The 20,013-nt window shown below is 35.0% G+C and overlaps 1 protein-coding gene across 1 annotated transcript in view; it reads left to right on the forward strand.

The window, feature by feature from the left end:
• Window positions 1-20,013, forward strand: part of PAK2 (p21 (RAC1) activated kinase 2) — an 83,031-nt gene that overhangs the window by 43,143 nt on the left and 19,875 nt on the right. Inside the window, exons 3-8 of the mRNA XM_069556870.1 lie at window positions 13,081-13,181; window positions 13,508-13,655; window positions 15,129-15,160; window positions 16,112-16,219; window positions 17,680-17,812; window positions 19,210-19,273. Of these exons, the coding sequence (XP_069412971.1) occupies window positions 13,081-13,181; window positions 13,508-13,655; window positions 15,129-15,160; window positions 16,112-16,219; window positions 17,680-17,812; window positions 19,210-19,273 (586 nt within the window). The remainder of the gene's footprint in view (window positions 1-13,080; window positions 13,182-13,507; window positions 13,656-15,128; window positions 15,161-16,111; window positions 16,220-17,679; window positions 17,813-19,209; window positions 19,274-20,013) is intronic.

Below are 20,013 nucleotides of genomic sequence, written 5' to 3' on the forward strand. Positions count from 1 at the left end.
TCCCATGGACAGAGGAGCTTGGCAGGCTGCAGTCTATGGGGTTGCACAGAGTTGGACACGACTGAAGTGACTTAGCATGCATGCAGGGGATTATGAACTGGTAATGGATTTTAGAGTAAAGGCTAGAGATTATTAGACTAAGCATGGCAGTATGACACTGACAGCTAATAAAGTGTACGTAAAGATATTTTCCCACTTGTATGTGTAAGTTTACATGGAGAGGTAAAGCAGTGCTTTGTATATAATAATAAATACATTTAATTTGAGTTGAAAATACATAAGCAGTGAAAATTTGAATGAGGTGACATAGTTAATACGGAATCAAGTCTTAGAGAATTTAGATATGCAGGCAGGATATAATCGTTGAACAGTTGAAAAACTGTTCATTTTAATGTATATCTCTAAATTTCCTCTTATTTTTAAGATTTCATGGGTCTTTGTAACTGAAAAGACTTGTGGAGGTATGTTTTTAAAATGATTTAGCAGAAGTGGTGGCATGTGCATTTGGCATGTTTGAGAATTGAATATGTACATGCTTAGTGAAGTGAAGTGAAAGCTGAGTGAAGTGAAATTTAAAGGAGGAAATTGGGAAATGAACCAAAAAGGAAGCATGAGAAGAGGCAGAAAAAGTGGATGTGTTGGAGAGCACTAAATCTTCCATGGTAGTATGTCAGTAAGAAAACCTAAAAATGGCACTGTAAACATAGTATTTATAATTAAAGAAGTTAGAAAAAAAATGTATGGAGGTTAGTACCAGAAGAAATTGCTCAAAGGGTGGAAATTACTTGCCTGTGGAGAGCAGAATACAAAATTGGGATAGGAGAATGCTTCACAATAGGTTAGAAGGTACTTGGGGACAGCCTTGGAAAGGGGAAAGGAAGAGTACAGAATGAAAGTGTGGACAGTCCAGCATTTTGGGTAAGTGGTAGCGTGGTAAGGCTTGTGAGCAAACTGAATATGCATTTACATAAATGCAACAGAGCATTTCATCAAAAACCAGTTGAAGCAGTCTTCACGAGCTTACCTGGACATCAGTTTTGGTTTTGCTTTCAACTTTTTTAATACCTCAGATGATTTTAATGCGCATCTAATGTTAAAAACCACTGCAGTAGTGGGTTATGAAATACATATAGTGAATGACACTAAGTGAAATGGAGTATAAATGGAGTTACTGCAAAAGTTGCATGAGACTTTTCAGTTGTGTGTTCATTGAGTCAGGATGTAAAATATATTGGTGTGGGTCCTGGCCAAAGATTTAAAGGTGGTTCTGAGGTATGTATTCAATACTTAGCAGTAAAATTGCTGGGTTAAAGGGTTTGTGTTCCTGTGTTTGACTTAATTATGTTAAACAGATTACTTTCTAAAGTTTTGGTTGTTTTTTTTTAAATGTTCTTTCTCACTCGCAGAACACACATGTTCCATTGTTGAACATCCTTGCAGATTCTTGTATTATGGGATTTAATTTTTGCCAGTTTGGGAGGTGTGCAGTGGTATCTCATTGTGGTTTAAATCTGGATTTCCCTGATGACTTGGGAAATTGTCTTTCATATGTTAATTTACTTTCATATATTCATTTGTGTTTTCTGTGACATACCTTTTAGTCCAGATTTCTGTTGTTTCTCTTAAACATTCATTATAGTCTATATACTAACCTTTCATCAACTATTTGTTATTAAATATAGTTTTCCAGGTTGCAAACTGCCTTTTCACCCTTTCAGTGGTATCTTATGAATATAAATTATTAATTTTGGTGTAGTTAAATTGATCAATTCATTTTTTAACTTTGTGTTTTAAGAAATTTTTGCCATACTAGAAGTGATATTTTCTTAGGTTTTTCTAAAAGTTTTACAACTTAACCCTTTAAACTGTCTGGATGTGATTTTTGTGTACTTGTAAAGGGAAATCTATCTTCACTTTTTTGTTTCTAACCCAGTGTCCCAGATCATTCACTGAAATTTTTATCATTTCCGTACTGACCTGCAGTATTAGCCATTATCTGTCAGCTTTCCATGCCAGAATCTGTTTCTGTGTTTTCTTCTGTTTATTGAATTGACTCATTTGTCTGTACCTACGTTAATACTGTATTGCCTTAATCGCTTCAGTTTATAATGCTTAATACCTTATAGAGCAAATCTGGTACCAGGCGGTGCTTCAGGATCTTTTGACTCTTCTGTATAAATTTTACACTTTGCTTATCATGTACTTTAAAAAATAAAAACAAAACCTGTTGATGCTTGGATTAGAATTGCCTTGAATTTATAAAGCAAGTTGGTGAGAATTGCTTTCAACTTTGTAGTTGAGAGTAGAACATCTAGAGTCCCTGGTATAGCCCATTTACAGGGAGATATTTAGGAGTGCGTAATTTTCAGTTAGACTGAGAAAAAAAGATGAAATGTTCGAGGGTAGTGTGCGCTTTGATTCCTCCTACTCTTGGGGCTCTTCTCCCTTTCCAATTCAGCCTCCCAGGAAGCTAACACCTCTGGCAGGGCCTTGAGGGATTGGATTGAGGGTTAGGAATGTGGATGTGTATGCATTTTCATGCTTGTGTGAATACAGAAATCTATCTGCAGTTGCATTCTCCTGCCTGCAACCTAAACTGCTGTTTCTCTCTCTAGTTTTATGATAATTGCTTTTCATCTTTGGGCATTCCTTGCAGATTTTGTTCCATGATGAACAAAATGTGTGGGAGGGGAGAGCTACAATATATGCTTGGTCTATCATATTGAAACAGAAGGATACAAGGGGAAAAAACTGTTTTTATTTTTAAAAATTACAGTGACCTTAAGATCTTTGCCAGCTCTAATATAAAGCCTGATCTAGAGATATTAATGTTATTTACTCAAATTTACATCCCTTATTGTCCTTACTAAACAGACAGCTAATATTTTTATTTTAAAAAGACTTTAAAGTATCTTCATTATTGGTTTTAATCAATGTCACTGCAAAAATTAAGAAAATTAGAAATTATCCATTTTATATAACAACTTGACTGAATGAATCTTTTTTTCACATTCCTGCTAATTATGTATCTTATGCACTCTGTGAGTTATCAGAGACTCGTTGATAAGCAAGGCAGATGGTGTCCTGTGATGGCACTCATAAAAAACTACAACATATAATTACAAACTGTGGAAAGTGATAATCGGGATAGAATAAAATGTCATTTCTGGGAAGGCTTCCTGAAGAAGTGATGTTACAGCTGATGACTGAAGGATGAGTAAGTGAAAATAGGAGAATTTGGGTAATTAAAAACTGTGTCTTATGCTTAGAAAAGCGTTTCAGTGGCCCAGGTACAGAGGAGATCACAGCACATTTGTGGAGCTGAATACAGCCAAATGTGATTTGAAAGCAGAGAAAATAATAGCATAATGTATGTTGGAAACTCAGATAGCAGAAGAGGCTAAAGAGGTAAGCAGGGAGCAGGTCATAAAGGGCCTTGTATTCCATGCTACAGAGCTCACATTTTACCCTGTTTCCTGGGGAACCATTACAGAAGTTTAAACAGGAGAAAGACCTGGTCACATTTCTGTCTTACATAGGCAAGACTAGTAGTGTCTAGAAAATAGATTTTGTTGGAGGTCTAACACTGAAGTTGGAGACTAGTTAGGAGGATTTTGCAGTAGTCCAGGTGAGAAATGGGCTTAACAAGTCGAGTAGTTTTGATAATGAAAATGGCAATGAGCCATCGTCTTTGCTTATCTTTAAAAACTCTATTCAGTTAGCTAGTGTTGAGTGGCATGTGTGTTTATAAACTAAAGTAATTTTCATGCCTAATTTTTCAACCTGTATGCACTTTCACCTCTAGTTGATTTTGAAGATGAGAGGCTTAGAACTGTAAATACTCTTTCTGGTCTAAAAATGTAATTCTGAGATTAGTAATAGTAGTCCATACGCCTCTGCCTGTTTCCTGGAGAATACCCTTCTACTTGATGGTACAAGTTAGGTCGCCAATTTGAAGATGTTCTGGATCAAAAGAGCAAAGGGGTAATCACTGATTCTGTTAAACAGAAAAGTCTTCCTTTTAAAGAAAGGGAGGATGTTTTAGTTTTAGACTCTAGCTCAAATGTAGCCTGTAAGGTGTTGCCTCCTAGGATGTGGTAGCGGCATACTTAGGATCGTTCTGTGCAGCACATCACTCGGGCTTCCCACCTCTTAGGTGGAGGCTGCTGCCCGCCTGCTTGTTTTACTGTCTCGTGAAGTTGAAAAATAGCTCCGAGAATCTCTTTTTCTCCAGTACACTCCAGTAAGTTGTGCAGTTTCATTAAAAGAAGTTTCTTTCCCTGGTCCATTGCTTCCCATCAAGTGACCCAGTTGCTGAGTGGATGTCCTGTAGATAGATGATTGTGGATTTTCTTGTTGTTGGTCCTTTAGATCTTGGATTCCAGAGTTATAAAACAGTGATTCTGTTTACACAGAAATAACCTTCCAGCATATTGTTTGATTTGAAACATGCTTCAGTATCTTTTTGTTATAGATAACTTTTTAATATTCTTTTTTTCTCCTATTAGGACTACTAACATACAGGGAGTGTTTGTGTGTATGTGTTATATTAAAACCAATTAAATATAGATGTTTACGGTATTGTGCTTTTAAGTTCTGCTTAATCATTCTCACTCCTTTCCTGAAACTCATTAGTCTGTACTCCTAATATTAATATATAAGAAACTTTATATTAATTGTCTCTAAATTTTTCAGCATTCCCAAGTTGAAAAATATTTTAAAGGTGCTAAGTCTGACTCAGTTTAGGAATTCACCCCTGAACCAATCTAATTGGCTGGAAGTGTATGGGATACTAGGGCTGATGTGGCTTGAATAAATGCCTACCTTGGACATCTGTAATCAGGATCATATAAGAAAATAGCATTTTTCTCAACTATATACACATCAGAAGTGGAATGCTGAGCAGAATTTTTAAAAAGAAGAAACAAATATTTTTATAAAGTGCAAGAAATTATATGTTTTTCTGTCAACAGTTCTCAGCCATATAAAAAGTCAGCTGTTGGGACTTCTTTGGTGGTCCAGTGGATAAGACTCCACACTCCCAATAGAGGAGGCCTGGGCTCAATCCCTGGTCAGAGAACTGAGATCCCTCACACCATAAATAAGCCTGTGCGCTGCAGCAGAGACCCAGAGTAGCCAAAATAAATAATAATAATTTAAAAGTCAACTCTTGATTTACAGTTGATTAATAAATAATTTCCTCCTGTATGCAGGATGCCAGGTTAGAAGTCAAAGGACATAATTGAAAAAGTGGAGAGCATGACCTGAGATTATTCACTGCCTAGTAGAAATGAATGATGTTTATGAGCGATGTAACTGTGCATTTCAGTAAAGGTAGTATAATTTATATTAGACTTAACAGTTGCATTTCCCTCTGGTCCTTTTCACAACCAATATGCCCTGTCCTTCTGCTATAGTCTATTAGGAGAATCTTCTGGTAAAACATGGCAGATTGACCACATGCATCTATTTACTGTCCCTCCCCAGACACGACTAAAATGATAGTAAAAAAAAAAAAAGAATTATTTTTTCTGTCACAAGGGCAAAGAGAATGAGAGAGGAGACCGTAGTATACAAGAGATTTAATACATATTTGGAAGAGTGAAGTGGAGAAGCACTAACTGACTAAGCAGAACAGAGGAAGGCATTAATCCTAAGCATTTGCGGAAGGGAATGTTTATAAGAAGTGAGCCAGTTTCCTTTGTAAAAATCTCAGAGGCTCAGGATTTGGAGGTACACAGTAGTGTGGGGCGGGGGGAGTGAGGGTTTGTGTAATACATAGGGTGAAAAGGGGAGAATTAGTTGATTATCTGTTGGGTTGGCTGATATCTATTGGATTAGTTTGTTTTTTTCTGTACAGTGGCTTTACTGGTGCTTAGTGATCTCTAACTTCATTTGAAACAGTTTTGTTAGCTTGTATTATGACAGCTGTCATATCAGCATGCATTTAAAAAAACTTTTCAAGGGCTTGTCTGGTAGTCCAGTGGTTAAGAGTTTCCCCGCCAATGCAGGGAACACGGGTTCCATCCCTGGTCCAGGAAGATCTCACATGCCTCAGGGCAACTAAGCCCGTGTGCCACAGCTACTAAGCCAGTGCTCTAGAGCCTGCGAGCCACAACTACTGAAGTCTGCACGCCTAGAGCCTGTGCTCCCCGACAAGAGAAGCTTGCACACAGCAACAAAGACCTAGTTCAGCCAAAAATAAACAAGTAAATAAATAAATTATTAAAAAAATTTTTAAACCTTATCAAAATTGGTGAATTTTTATGTAGCCATTTTAATATTGAAAATGGAAGAAAGAGGCAACATTTTTGGCATGTTATGCTTTATTATATAAAGAAAGGCAAAAATGCAACGGAAATGCAAAAATTAGATTTGTGTAGTATATGGAGAAGGTGCTGTGACTCATCAAACGTGTCAAAAGTGGTTTGGGAAGCTTCATCCTGGAGATTTCTTCCTGGACGATCATCCATGGTCCTATAGACCAGTTGTAGTTTTTAGTGATCAAATTGAGACATTAATTGAGAACAGTTAACATTGCATCTTGTGAGAGATAGCCAACATATTCAAAATATCCAAATCAAGTGCTGAAAATCATTTGCACCAGTGTGGCTATATTACTTGCTTTGATGTTTGGGTTCCACATAAGTTAAGTGAAACGAACCTTCTTGACCATATTTCTGCATGCAATTCTCTACTTAAACATAATAAAAGCATTTCATTTTTAAAACAAATTGTGAAAATGGGTATTGTACGAGAGTGTGAAATGGAAGATTGTAGGGCAAGCAAAATGAACCACCACCAGCCACAAGCAAAATGAACCACCACCAGCCACACCAGAGGTTGGTCTTCATTCAAAGAAGGTGATGTTGTGTATATGGTGGGATTAGAAGGGAGTCCTCTATTATGAGTTCCTTCTGGAAAACCAAATTACTAAATCCAACAAATACTGCTCCCAATTAGACCAATTGAAAGCAGCACTTGATGAAAAGTGTCCAGAGTTAGTCAACAGAAAATGCATAATCTCCCGTCTGGGTAACACAAAATCCCATGTTTCTTTGATGAGCATATTTGTTGAAGCTTGGCTAGGAAGTTCTGTTTCATCCTCTGTATTCAACCACTCATTGCACCCTCAGATGTCCCATTTTCTATCTTTGCAAAATTCTCTTAATTGAAAAGATTTTCAATTCCCTGGAAGATTGTAAAGGTACCTGGGTCAGTTCTTTGCTCAAAAAGATGAAAAGTTTTGGGAAGATGAAATTATGAAGTTACCAGAAAAATAGCAGAAAGTAGCAGAACTAACTAGTGAATTTTTTGAATACACTGTTCAATAAAGTCCTTGGTGAAAGTGAAAAACGTGTCTTTTATTTTTACTTAAAAAAACCAAAGGAACTTTTTGACCAACCAACATATAGGCTGTTTTGAAGGCTCTCAGGGCCCCTTCTTTATTCCACAGTCATGAACTCCATCCTCTGGGAGAACAGAAAACAAAATGATATATATATTTATTTGAGGAGAATTAAATCTGAGAGGCTCCTTATTCTTGTCAGAGGAGTCAGAAAGAGGTATAGAATGAAAAAAGCAGATTCAAGAAAGGTAACATACTGAACTCCTCTTCTGCCCTGCTTTTAGAGCACTTGTACTTTGAGTCAAAGCCCTCAGACAGAGACTGAAAGGTTTTTCTCTGGATAAACAGAATGTCCTGGGGAAAATATTTGGATACTCTGCACCCATCTTTAATGAAAATGCTTGCTTATCTCCCAGTTAACTTTTTAAATACTTTTTGTGCAAAGGATCAGTAACTATCTTAACCCAATTCTCTCTGACATCTAATGAGTCATGATGGGTCCATATCTTTATCTCCTTTTCCTTAGGCCTCAGGAGGTTCCTTCTGCCCCTGTGTTTTGCTTAGGAGAGGACAGTTTTTAAAGCTATAAAAAACCCGTAACATAAGAGTCCAAAACAACGGGATAAAATAGGAATGTAGAAGAAACAGCCAGGGAAAAAACCAAGCCTAGACACACACATAAACTATATGATCTTCAAAGAGAGAAAGTGCATCTGTGAAATGGGAAAAGTATTCTCAGATAAAAAGTGGTCAGAGAACAATGAGAAGTAATTCTTAGAATATCAGCAGTTAGGATTACCAACATAAAAGAGGGCAATAGGCAAAGGCTTAGAAGATAGTCAAGAAAAATTTCCCAGTTAAAAGTTCAAAGATGGAAAATAGGAGAGAAAAGATAACAGTTATAAGATTAGACCAAAATGCACTGATCTAACTAATAATGACAGAAGAAAATAACCAAATAATAGAAAACATTTCCTAGATCTGAAAAATACTGTTTCTAGGTAGAATCAGCTCACTGACTAAAATAATATCTAAAAGGATCCATTGTTTCTAAACTCTCTCCAATATGTGTAGATAGCTAAGAATCACCTATCTGTGTCCCAGAACAAAGTGCACAAATATTTATAGGAATACAAAAATACCTACACCTATCAAGGAAAAAAAGTCAATGTCTGGTACCTAGTTGACATTTTTCAGGCATGCAAAGACCCATAATTAGTGCAATCCATCAATTGAAATCAATCCTAAAATGACACAGATAATAGAATTAGTAGACGTGGACATTAAAGTATTAAATAATTATATCCCATTACGTTGAAGAACCCAAATGAAAGATTCAGCTTATTAAGAAGCAAAGGGAGAGAGAAAAAAGAACAAATCAAAATTTTAGAGTTGGAAAATACACTGGACAAAACTAACAGTAGACTAGATATCATAGAATAAGATTAGTGTATTTGAAAACCATAGCAACAGAAACCATCCAAAACAAAATTTAGAGAAAAGAGACGGAAACAAAAGCGAATGGGACAGTTTCAGGCAGACTAATAAGTCTCCAAAGGAGGGAAAGGGGAGACATTAGAAAAAACAACAAAGCAAGAACTTAAAGATCTATTGTGTAGCACAGGAAACTCTACTAAGTGCCCTGCAATGACCTGTATGTGCAGAGAATCTGAACAAGGAGCGGAGATTCACTGTGGTGTACACCTGAAGCTGACACAACACTGTGAATCAGCTGTCCTCCAGTAACAATTATTTTCAAAAAACTTTAAAAAATGGCTGATTCCCCACCCCCCAAATTTAATGGAAACTATAAACCCACAGATTCAAGAAGTTCAGTGAATTCTAAATGAACACAGGAAATACGATGAAAACTACACAGAGGCACGTGATCATTGTTTAAATTCAGTAGTAGAAAATCTTAGAAATGTCCAGACCTTAGGCTCAATTGTCTGTGAACCTGAAACTGCTCTAGAAAAGTAGGAGTTTTTTAAAAATGCTTGTTGTTATAAATTAAAAAAAAAAAATTGTCAGAAGAGACACATAGAGGAAGAAATTACAACAGACTTTATGTAAGCAACAATGCAGCCAGAAGATGAGGAGCAACATCTAAAAAGTACTGAAAGAAAAAAAAATTGTCAGCTTAGAATTGTGTATCCTGTAGAAATACCTTCTAAAACATAAGGGGAAAGAAAACTTTTAAATGTATAAAAGCTGAAGGAATTTATCATTAGCATACCTACCCTGTGAGAAATGTTAAACCTAAATCCTTCAGGCAGAAGGAAAACGATGCCAGATGGAAATGTGCATCTGCATAAAGAAATGAAAATCATTGGAAATGGTGAATGTTTTTTATCTAAATTTTTAAAATAATTGAATTTTTAAGAAATGAAGCACACTGATACATGCTTTCACATGAATGAACCTCAAAAGGTAAAGTGAAAAGAGTCATTTGCAAAAGACGAATGTTGTATGAGAAACAGCCAGAATAGGCAAATCTTTGGAGATAAGGAATAGATTAGTGGCTGTTTAGAACTGGGACAGAGGCAAAGGGAGCAACTGGAAGTGATTACTAACGCACACAGGTTTTTCTTGGGGATGATGAAGGTGTTCCAAAGCTATGTTGCGGTGGTGGTTGCACAGTTCTGTAAATCTACTAAAACCCCGTAAACTGTACAATTTAAGTAGGAAAACTTTTTGGTATATAGAAAATTATAGCTTAAAAAAGCAAAGCAGACAAAAGCTAATTATAAAAAATATATAGTTAATTCAAAAAAAGAAGGAAGTGAAAACACAGAGACTATTAGAAAACAAAAGGATGATGGGTTTAAACCCAGCTGTAGCAGTCGTATTAAATGCAACTGATCTGGCCTGGCGTGCTGCAATTCATGGGGTCGCAGAGAGTCGGACACGACTGAGCGACTGAACTGAACTGATCTAGACACTTCATTTAGAAGGCAAAGAATAACAGCTTGCTAAAGCAGACCTAAGTATATACGCAACCTATAAGAAATCCACTTTAAAAATATAAAGTCACAAAATAGGTTAAAATAAATAATTGTTTAAAGTATGCTAACAGTGAAAAGAAAACTGGACTGGCTATGTTAATGTCAGATGAAGTAGACTTGAGACCAAGAAATATTTCTCTAAATAGTTAAAGACTGAGGAATAAGTTATTTTATAATAATAATAGGATATATTCATCAAAATGGTTTAACAGAACTAAACGTTTATGGACTTAATAGCAGAGCTTCAAATTACATGAAGTGAATAAAGAATCTCAAGAAGAAATAGACAAATACAGTTAACAGTTGCAGATTGATTCCAGTACACTGCTCACGATAATTGATAGAACAAGTAGACAGAAAATTGCTAAAACTATCAACCAACTTAACCAGTTTATAGAATATTTCATTCTATTTAAGTGAGTGTGGAACATTTGCCAGGATATCACATTCTGGCCATTTTTAAAGTTTCAGTGAATTTAGGAAGATTCAAATCACAAGGTAAATTCTATGACCACCATGCAATTAAGTTAGAAATTAGCTCTCACTCAACAGAAAAGATCTCTGGAAATATCTGGAAAGTAAATCAAAACTTCTGAAGAAATTAAACACTATTTAGAAAATACGTTAAGCTGAATGAAAATGACAGGTTAAGACACCAGTATCTGTATGATACTGCTAAAGCAGTACTTAAAGGACGTTTATAGTATTACACATCCATTTTAGAGAAGAAAAATTTCAAATCAGTGATTTCAGTTAAGTCATTTTAATAAACTAGAAAGGAAGAGCAGGTGAGATCCTAAGTAAGTAGATGAAAAGAAATAATAAAAGTCAATGTGTAAAATTAGTGAAATAAAAAATGCAGAAAAATCAATGAAATAAAAATTTATTGAGACTACCAATACAAATTGATAAAACATTTGACAAAATCTAATATTCATTTCTGATCAAAGCATTCAGCCAATTTGAAATAGAAGGAAATGCCTTTAACATTTTTGACAAACCTAGCCTGGCATCACATTAGATGGTAAAATTAATGGCTTTTCCTAAGATCAGGAAAAATTTTCTGATTTCACCTTTCACCACTTTTATTCAGCAGTGTACTAAAGGTTCTAGCCAATGCAAGAAAAAGAAATAAAAGGAGTCCAGAGTGGGAAGGAAGAAGTAAACCTGTCTTCATTCATCAGCAGCACAATTGAATTTTTTTAGGTAATCCTGTGATGAGCTGTGAAAATGCTAAGTAAGGCTTCATACTAAGGTTTCAGGATACAAGATCAGTATTTAAGTATCAACTGTGTTTTTCTATGCCATCAATGAACAATTGAAAATCAAAATTTAAAGAACTGTACCATTTGCAATAGCATCAGACTTTTTGAAATACTGTGCCAGAAATCAGACAAAAGCAGTAACATGTGTACATTGATAACTATAAAACATTGCTTAGAGGAATGAAAAAAAACCTAAATAAATGGAGAGAGTCACTACTTTCATGGATTAGAAGATACAATATTGTTATTAAATCAGTTCTTCCTAAAATGATCTATAGATTCAGTGCAGTCTCAATCAAAATCCCAGCAGACTTTTTAAAGAAATTATCAAACTTACTCTAAAATTCACATGGAAATGCAAAAGACCTAGAATGGAGCCAAACAATTTTTTAAAAAAGAAAAGGCTTATACTGTATATTAATAGTTTCAATGCTTATTATAAAACTACAATAATCCAGTCTGATTGACATAAAGTAAAGAGATTATTGCAACAGAGTTGAACATCCAGAAATAGACCTGTGTGTATATATAATCAGTTGATTTTCAACAGTAGTTCAAAATGAGAAAGTGGCATTGGCCTTCTAAATAGCAACACTGAAATTTAGAAGAAATTCAGAGGAGGGTGGTATTTTCGATCTAAATACATATACTGTTAGTTGAGAGCTATCAATTAAAAGAAGGGTGTAGACCAAGAAGAAGAGAACACAGAATACAAACAGTCGATTCTCGCACAGCGTAAAAGTGAAGGAATGACCTGGGACTGATATCTCTGCCAGAAGTCTTGACATAAATTGCTGCAGATTAAGAGATTCTGAGAGCAAGGTGGTTAGGTGGAGGAAGAATATGGAACTGATATGTTTGAATTTACAGAGATAGGTGTGTGGCAGAAATGTTGTAAAAATAATTGGTAGAACCACAAGAAAACTGGGAAATCTTAAAATGTAACAGTTATTAACATCAATAAAAAGGAAGAAGAGTTGCACAAAAAAAATGACATAGTCCTTGTAAACTACCTGTTCACATGGTGTATGTTATCAATAATCGTAGTAATGTAAATTACTCTTTCTAGATAAATACAGAAACAGGGCTTGATAAACTTTGTTTTCCAAGTTGTTCAGTATGTGAAGTGTACTTCTTTATTAATGAGAGAGACAGTATTCTAAGGGACTGTCTCTTCTGTCCTGAGCACTTTTATTCAGGCCTGTTGTTGGGTCAGTCTGTGTGCTTCTTTAATCAGGACACTGGTTGACAATAGCCTTCACTCCTCCCACTCCCTCCCCCCTCCACCCACCCCACCCCACACCCATGAGGTTTCTATGCTTGATTTATCAGCTTCCTATCAGCCAGTGTTTTTAGGGAAAATCTCTTTTTTAGAATAATTTTGTTCCTAGTCTGTTTTGGGAAGACTATAAACATGATTGCGAGTACCTTTTAAAAGGCTTTTTTTTTTAATGCCTTCTAGGAAGTAAGAAGAAAGAGAAGGAAAGGCCAGAAATTTCTCCTCCGTCTGATTTTGAGCATACCATCCATGTTGGCTTTGATGCTGTTACTGGAGAATTCACTGTAAGTTTACCTAGGTGGAACGCGTTTATAAAGCAGAGCTCAAACTTTTCCTTCAGGTATTCTTTTCTGTACACATATAAACTGTGAATTCTTAGTGCTTTTCTCTTTGTACAGAAGTGTTTGTGGTTGGATGTGTCCTTTTCCTAGGGAGCTGAGGCTCTTGATTATAATTTGCAACTTAGATTTAGAAAACTAGACCTTTTAGAATTTAGTCAAACCTGCAGTTGTGTTGGTTGATTTGTTTTATATATTTTGTCACTTTCCTCTTGAAATTGGTCTTATTAGAGCAATTCAAAGCAACTAATTTCTGAATATCTTTTCATTAGGGCATGCCAGAACAGTGGGCTCGATTACTACAGACCTCCAATATCACCAAACTAGAGCAAAAGAAGAATCCTCAGGCAGTGCTGGACGTCTTGAAGTTCTATGACTCTAATACAGTGAAGCAGAAATATCTGAGCTTTACTCCTCCTGGTAAGACATCAGACCATGGTAACAGGCTCGCTTAACTGGGATTGCAGAGTTATGGAGCACTTCTAGATAAAAAGATTGCTTCTGGGAAAATAAGAGTTAAGCTATGGTGGTTGTCTCTACTTTTTCCTCTGCATAGATCTGCCTTTTGTAAACCAGTGGGGGCAGCTCTTATGTACAATTTGGAGTCTGGAGATTATATTAATCTCTTAGTTTGGCCCAAAGTGGATATTTTGGCCTTTTGTTTGTTTGTTTTTCCTCTTCACTGCTTTTCAATGAGTTCCAGAAGCAGATGGGAAAGAGGCTGATTTACAGACATGTTCAAACTAGAAATATTTTTATTGCTAGTGGGACAGGTTAACTTACTGTATATAAATGCACAGACTTTGAAATAAAAAATGTTTTCCACTCAAAAATTGAAACCCATCACATGTATAAATATAAGCTTTGGAACTCAAAGAATTTATTCCTCAGATTTGGAATATCATCAGGTAGGAACTGGAGAATAGTGGACTTTTTTTTTTTTAAGTTTATTTGTTCAAATAAGGCCTATGAAAAAAATCCATACATTACAGTCAATTATTGTATCTCTTGAATCTCTTTGTTATGTAGGCTTCCTGCCCTCAGGTTAGAACTCATGCTGTCTTTTCCTTGAAGTTTATTTGTTAAAGAATCATTTGTCCTGTTTTCCCTCAGTGTGGATTTTGCTAATTTCATCATGGGTTATTATCATTTAATATGTTTCTTTGCCCTCTTAAGTCATACATGTAGTTTTAAGAAATAATATGATTGAGCTAAGATTATACATTTAGTTTTAATTGATTGTACTTATTTGATTATATCCTTTCAGAAACAATAAGGTCCACTTGGCAAATTTAGACCTTTTTTACGTAGTCTAGTAGTACATCCTTATCAAAAGGTCAGATTTATTCCCAACTGCAATTAAATGAATAATATATAAATGAATAATTTTTTAAAAATCGGTGTCTGAACGGAAAATGGTATGTTTGTGTGTCTGGGCATTTTAAAGGATAATACAAAATTTGCTGTTCTAACTCCAGAATGAATATTGTGGTATTTAGTCTTCATGAACTGTGGTTTTGCCTTCAGGGATTTGCTTTCATATTGATCAAAATTTATGTCAGTAATTTTCCTTTATACAATTACTGTTGGTTTCTCTAAGTTCCTTGATAGGCAATTTGCTGGAGAAAAATATCATTATGAATAAACTTCTGTTTAGTTTCCAATAAAATTTTTTATTAAGGTATAATTTTCTGCTCTAAAATTCACCCACTTGATGTTTGCAATTCAGTGACTTTTAGCAAATTTACAGAGTTAAGTTTTAATTCAACTCAAAATGATATCAGTGTAAGAACATTTCACTTGCTTTGCTTTTGTCTTTTCTTCCTTTATTGTGTAAAAGTCATTTTATTTTTTGAATTGTTCACTTAGCATTATTTTCTCTTTTGTATTCAGAGAAAGATGGCTTCCCTTCTGGAACACCAGCAGTAAGTTAATATGTTATTTCTTATAGCTCTTGTTTTAAGTTACCCAAAACAAATCTTAGTTTTTATTTTACTTTCCAAAATAAATTACAGCCTTCAGAAATAACTACTTGATATATGCTTTTAGACAGGTACTTGATTAGTTGAGCAATCTGTGTTAAGCAAATAGAATTTCCTCCAATGATGCTTAAAGTAACTAAAACTTAAAATCGTTAGAGCAATTTAGTTACTTTTGATAATGTTTTCACGTATAACCATGAATACAAAGAACTTGCCAGCATTTTCCTCTGGCACCATCTTACTGAATCTAGACTATGGAAATATACTGAACAATAAGAAGCCTGTCAGAATCTTCAGAGTTGTCTGAGATTTCATCTAAGTTATCATGTGAGCACAAACACCTCCTGCAAGTAATAGCTGTTTTATTTTCAATTCCTCAGTTAGGAGGAAACCGTCTCCTGGAGTTATTTGAACACTATATGTAATAACATGTAAAATCCATATCTAGCACCCACCTTGCAAATAATACACTCTGTATAAAGGATAATGCCTTGCTCTTTTGCTTTGTTAGCCAACACTTTTTCTGGTGAATCTGGCTGTTTTAAATAACTGAAAAACTCTGACTTGTACAAAGCCCAGAGGATTTTTGTTTTTGGTCTTAACAAATGAAGTGATTGTTTACTTTTTGGGCTTGCTTAAAGGGTATAAAATTCTCTATATAGTATTCTCTCTTAAGAATACTTGGTATTTACTATATACATTTGTTTCATAAACTTTTCTGTAATGTATAGAATTACCTTTAAAAATGACTAGATTAAAACCAGTAAGGTTTTATTGCTTTGAAGTGAGCTAGTAAATATATTTTCAAGTATGTTAAAGAAAAGAGATAGTTGTATTTTCATCTATTGTTATGTTTGACTTATCTCCCTTACTTTGCTTATGTGATAAATGCAGCTGAACACCAAGGGATCGGAAACATCAGCAGTAGTAACAGAGGAAGATGATGATGATGAAGAGACTCCTCCTCCTGTTATTGCCCCACGACCAGATCATACAAAATCAGTGAGTTTCTGATTAATGAACTGGGTTGTGTGTCTGTGCATGTGAGTTTTAAAAAACAGCAGTCTGTGTTTGATTTCCAGGGTTTCTAAAAGGGTTTCCCAGTTGGCCTCGGTGGTAAAGAATCCACCTGCCAATGCAGGAGATGATCTCTGGCTCAGGAAGATTCCCTGGAGAAGTAAAGGGCTACCCGCCCCAGTATGCTTGCCTGGGAAATATCACAGTCAGAGGAGCCTGGTGGGCTGCAGTCCGCAGGGTCACAGATGGTTGGACATGACTGAATATATGCATGCACAATTTTTGAGAAGTCCTCCTGCTGAAAATATTTTAATATGGGGGATTTAACTAGGAGATCTTTACCTAAATACCACTGTCAAAAAACTTTAATTTTTTTGAAAATTAAAGTTGAATGGGTCTTTAAAAGTTAAAATGCATATTGTGTTTTCTTTCTGCATTGCCCCATCTCTTCCAGAGAACTCATCTGTTTCTCTGCCTTTGTTTATCTCAGTGCAGAGAAGTACTAAGTCTAGACTCTTACCTCTTACCCAAAGCGTGTATTTTATCTCCCATTTAACATTTCTGTTAAAACATTAGTATCATTCAAGAGGCTGCCAGGAGTGAAATTTCTAACAGATATGGGAGAATTTTAACAATAACACCATTAGAGACAGCAAGAGTCCTGTCCTCCTCCCTATACTAACAGAGATAAAGTAAGTAGAGCATGGTGAGGTGCTGGCCCAGTAAACAGTTGTAGACCTCTGACTGCCATTGCATCCTCATCGACAGAGGGCTCTATTTTCTTTGCCATTTAGAATTGACTGTTTGAAATGAAATGATAGAAATTATATTTGTGTAAAAATTTTTGTGGAAATTAATAATAGTTAGGCTTCCCTAGTGGCTCAGATAGAAGAGAATTTGCCTACATTGCAGGACACTGGGTTCAATCCCCAGATCAGGAATATCCCCTGGAGAAGGAAATGGCAACCCACTCCAGTATTCTTGCCTGGAGAAGTCCATGGACAGAAGAGCCTGGGGGGCTTTAGTACATGGGGTTGCAAAGAGTCAGACATGACTGAGTGACTGACACTTTCACATTGCAACATCAGGATTTCCATTATTTTGCTCTTTATTTCTCTCTTGTAGAAAAATATTATTTTTACAGTTATATTTCTTTCTGCTTCATTTCTGGCACATTATTTTTTATCTTTAATTTCATTTACAGATCTTCTGTTTTGCTGTACAAACTTTTAACATATGTATATGATGTCCCTAAGAAAAATGTTTCAAATTGCCTCTTAGTTATCAGTCTTTGGTAAAACAAGTCTGAAAGTATTACTGTCATTCTTTAGAACACTGAAAACAACTTAGATTTTGTCAGAAATCAAAGAACTGAATAGTGTGCCAGTTAAGAATACCTAAAAATATTTTTCTTCAAGTCTTAGTAATTAACTGTTTCTCTGCAGATTTATACACGATCTGTAATTGATCCTATTCCTGCACCAGTTGGTGATTCTAATGTTGATGGTGGTGCCAAGACTTCAGACAAACAGAAAAAGAAGGCCAAAATGACAGATGAAGAGATTATGGAGAAATTAAGTATGTTGCCTACATTTTACATTATTCTTAAATTGTTAACAGCCCCTGAAACATTTGGCCTGGATGGGTCTTAATTTATACCTTATATTTTGGCTTAAATTGTTTTCTCCTAGGAACAACAGATTCAGTTAATGTAGTAAAGCCAAAATAATACTCTTCTTTGCCTGCTTATTATTATGTGCCAACTCGTGAGCTGTGTCTTTGAAATGGTCAGTATTTTGGGGAGCAATATGTCTTCTCAGAGGGCCAAATCTAAGAGTCCTAATTGGAAACTTTATCAAAGAAAGTTTGTGTATATTTATGCACACCTGTAGAATACAAAATGTCCTAAATAACTAAACCAAATGTCTTATCTAGATAATATGTGTGAGCATAAAATATATTTTTTCCTTCATTTTCATCCATCAGCTGTCATTGGCCTGGATCAAGCACTGGAAATAATACACACAGGCCAGAGAGAGGGTAGCAGTAGTATCTCATTACAGGTCTATAGCCACTAGAGTTCTAAAGGACACTGACCTAGAGGCATCTAGGAAAAATATTACAGATTGGCAATAGGCTTGAGCCTGAGTACCTAAGTAAATAAAATTGGCTTATTTTTGTGAATTTCTTTGATATGCCCCTCTCTCCTTTTACCTTGTGAAAGTTTAAGTGAAAATTTAGTGTGATTTTCTCATGCTTGGACTTAGTTGTAATAAGACTATGTTAGGATTTTATGTACAAAGTCATAACTTTTTTTTTTTTTAACAAAATCCTATTTTAAAACCTGTTTCTTAGTTGTGGCTTTGTGAACTTTTCTTAAACAGATGTGTGATTAGTTTATATTAGAGTAATCTTCATAGTAATAAGTGATTTACTAAATATATTGAAAGATAGATAAAGGAGAAGAGTTAGAAAAGCCATTAGGGTTTTTCATTTGGATATTTTATTTTATTTTTTTCTCATAGTAAGTAGTTTTATAACTTACTGTTAGTTTAATATTGATACATTTCAGTGGAGTATGAAAAGTAGGATGACCAACTTGTCCTCTCGCCAGGAACTGACCGGTTAAGTTTTAAAACTTAACATCCCACATCCTAAGAACCCCCTGAGTCTCAGGAAAGCTAGTATAGTGGGTCATTCTGTAATGTCGTCATTTTTTAGAAAGTGGTAGGATAATCAAGACATTAGTTAGGAGGTCTAACCTAGTGGAAATAATGTATCTTTTTTCTTCTGGTACTTTTTAATTTTTATTTATTTCTTTTGTGTTTGAAGCATACATTATTTTTGAAACTTAGTGTTATGTATGTTCTAAAATCAGTGGGGTTTATTAAAAGAAATAATGTTATCAGAATTAGTTTACAATTTTAAAATGCTTGACTGAATTTCCAAATTTTTGTTGTTTTTGTTTAAAATAGGAACTATTGTAAGCATAGGTGACCCTAAGAAAAAATACACAAGATATGAAAAAATTGGGCAAGGGTAAGTATTTGTGACTGTATTACCAGAATAGTCTTTGTTTTCTAGATGTCCGGCTTGATGTCTTTTTTGCCTACTGACATTGAACACTTATGGTATTCTCTGAGTAGTATTCTTGGATTTGTGTAAAAGTAATGAACTTATTTCTAGATGCTATTAAAATACTGTACTACTTAGCAGTGCTTGTACATTGCTGCTTCTTAAGTGTGATTTCACATTGGTGGTAAGAGATTGGATGGGTGGGAAAATTGTCCAGCAAATATTTAAAGGACAGTGAGAAAATTTACTACAAGTTTATAGTGTTTTCTTTGTTTAAATACATCATGAGTATGAATCCTTAATTTTACTGCCCTTCTGATTTTGTTCAATAGTTTGTATTTTTAAAAATTATTATCTGTTTAACTATTTATTTTATGACCATGCCACGTGACTTATGGGATGTTAGTTCCCTGACCAGGGATCGAATCCAGGTCTCCCACTGTGGAAGCTCAGAGTCCTAACCACTGGCCCCTCAGGGAATTCCCAATAATTTGTATTTTAAAATTATGCTAACTGAAATCTTTTTCTTTTCTATTGCTTGAGAGTGAATGAACATCTTGAATTCTTAATGTTAATTCTGGAAAGTATTCTGGGAGTTTTGAGAGTGAGCTTAAGTCTTTTTGAAAACTTTTATGAATTTCCTTTTAAAAGTAAAATTTAATCGCACCTCTGGTTTTAATAACAAAAAAATTGAAAATCATGTT

The sequence above is a fragment of the Ovis canadensis genome, chromosome 1, assembly GCF_042477335.2.
Source record: "Ovis canadensis isolate MfBH-ARS-UI-01 breed Bighorn chromosome 1, ARS-UI_OviCan_v2, whole genome shotgun sequence".
NCBI classification, from domain to species: Eukaryota; Metazoa; Chordata; class Mammalia; order Artiodactyla; family Bovidae; genus Ovis; species Ovis canadensis.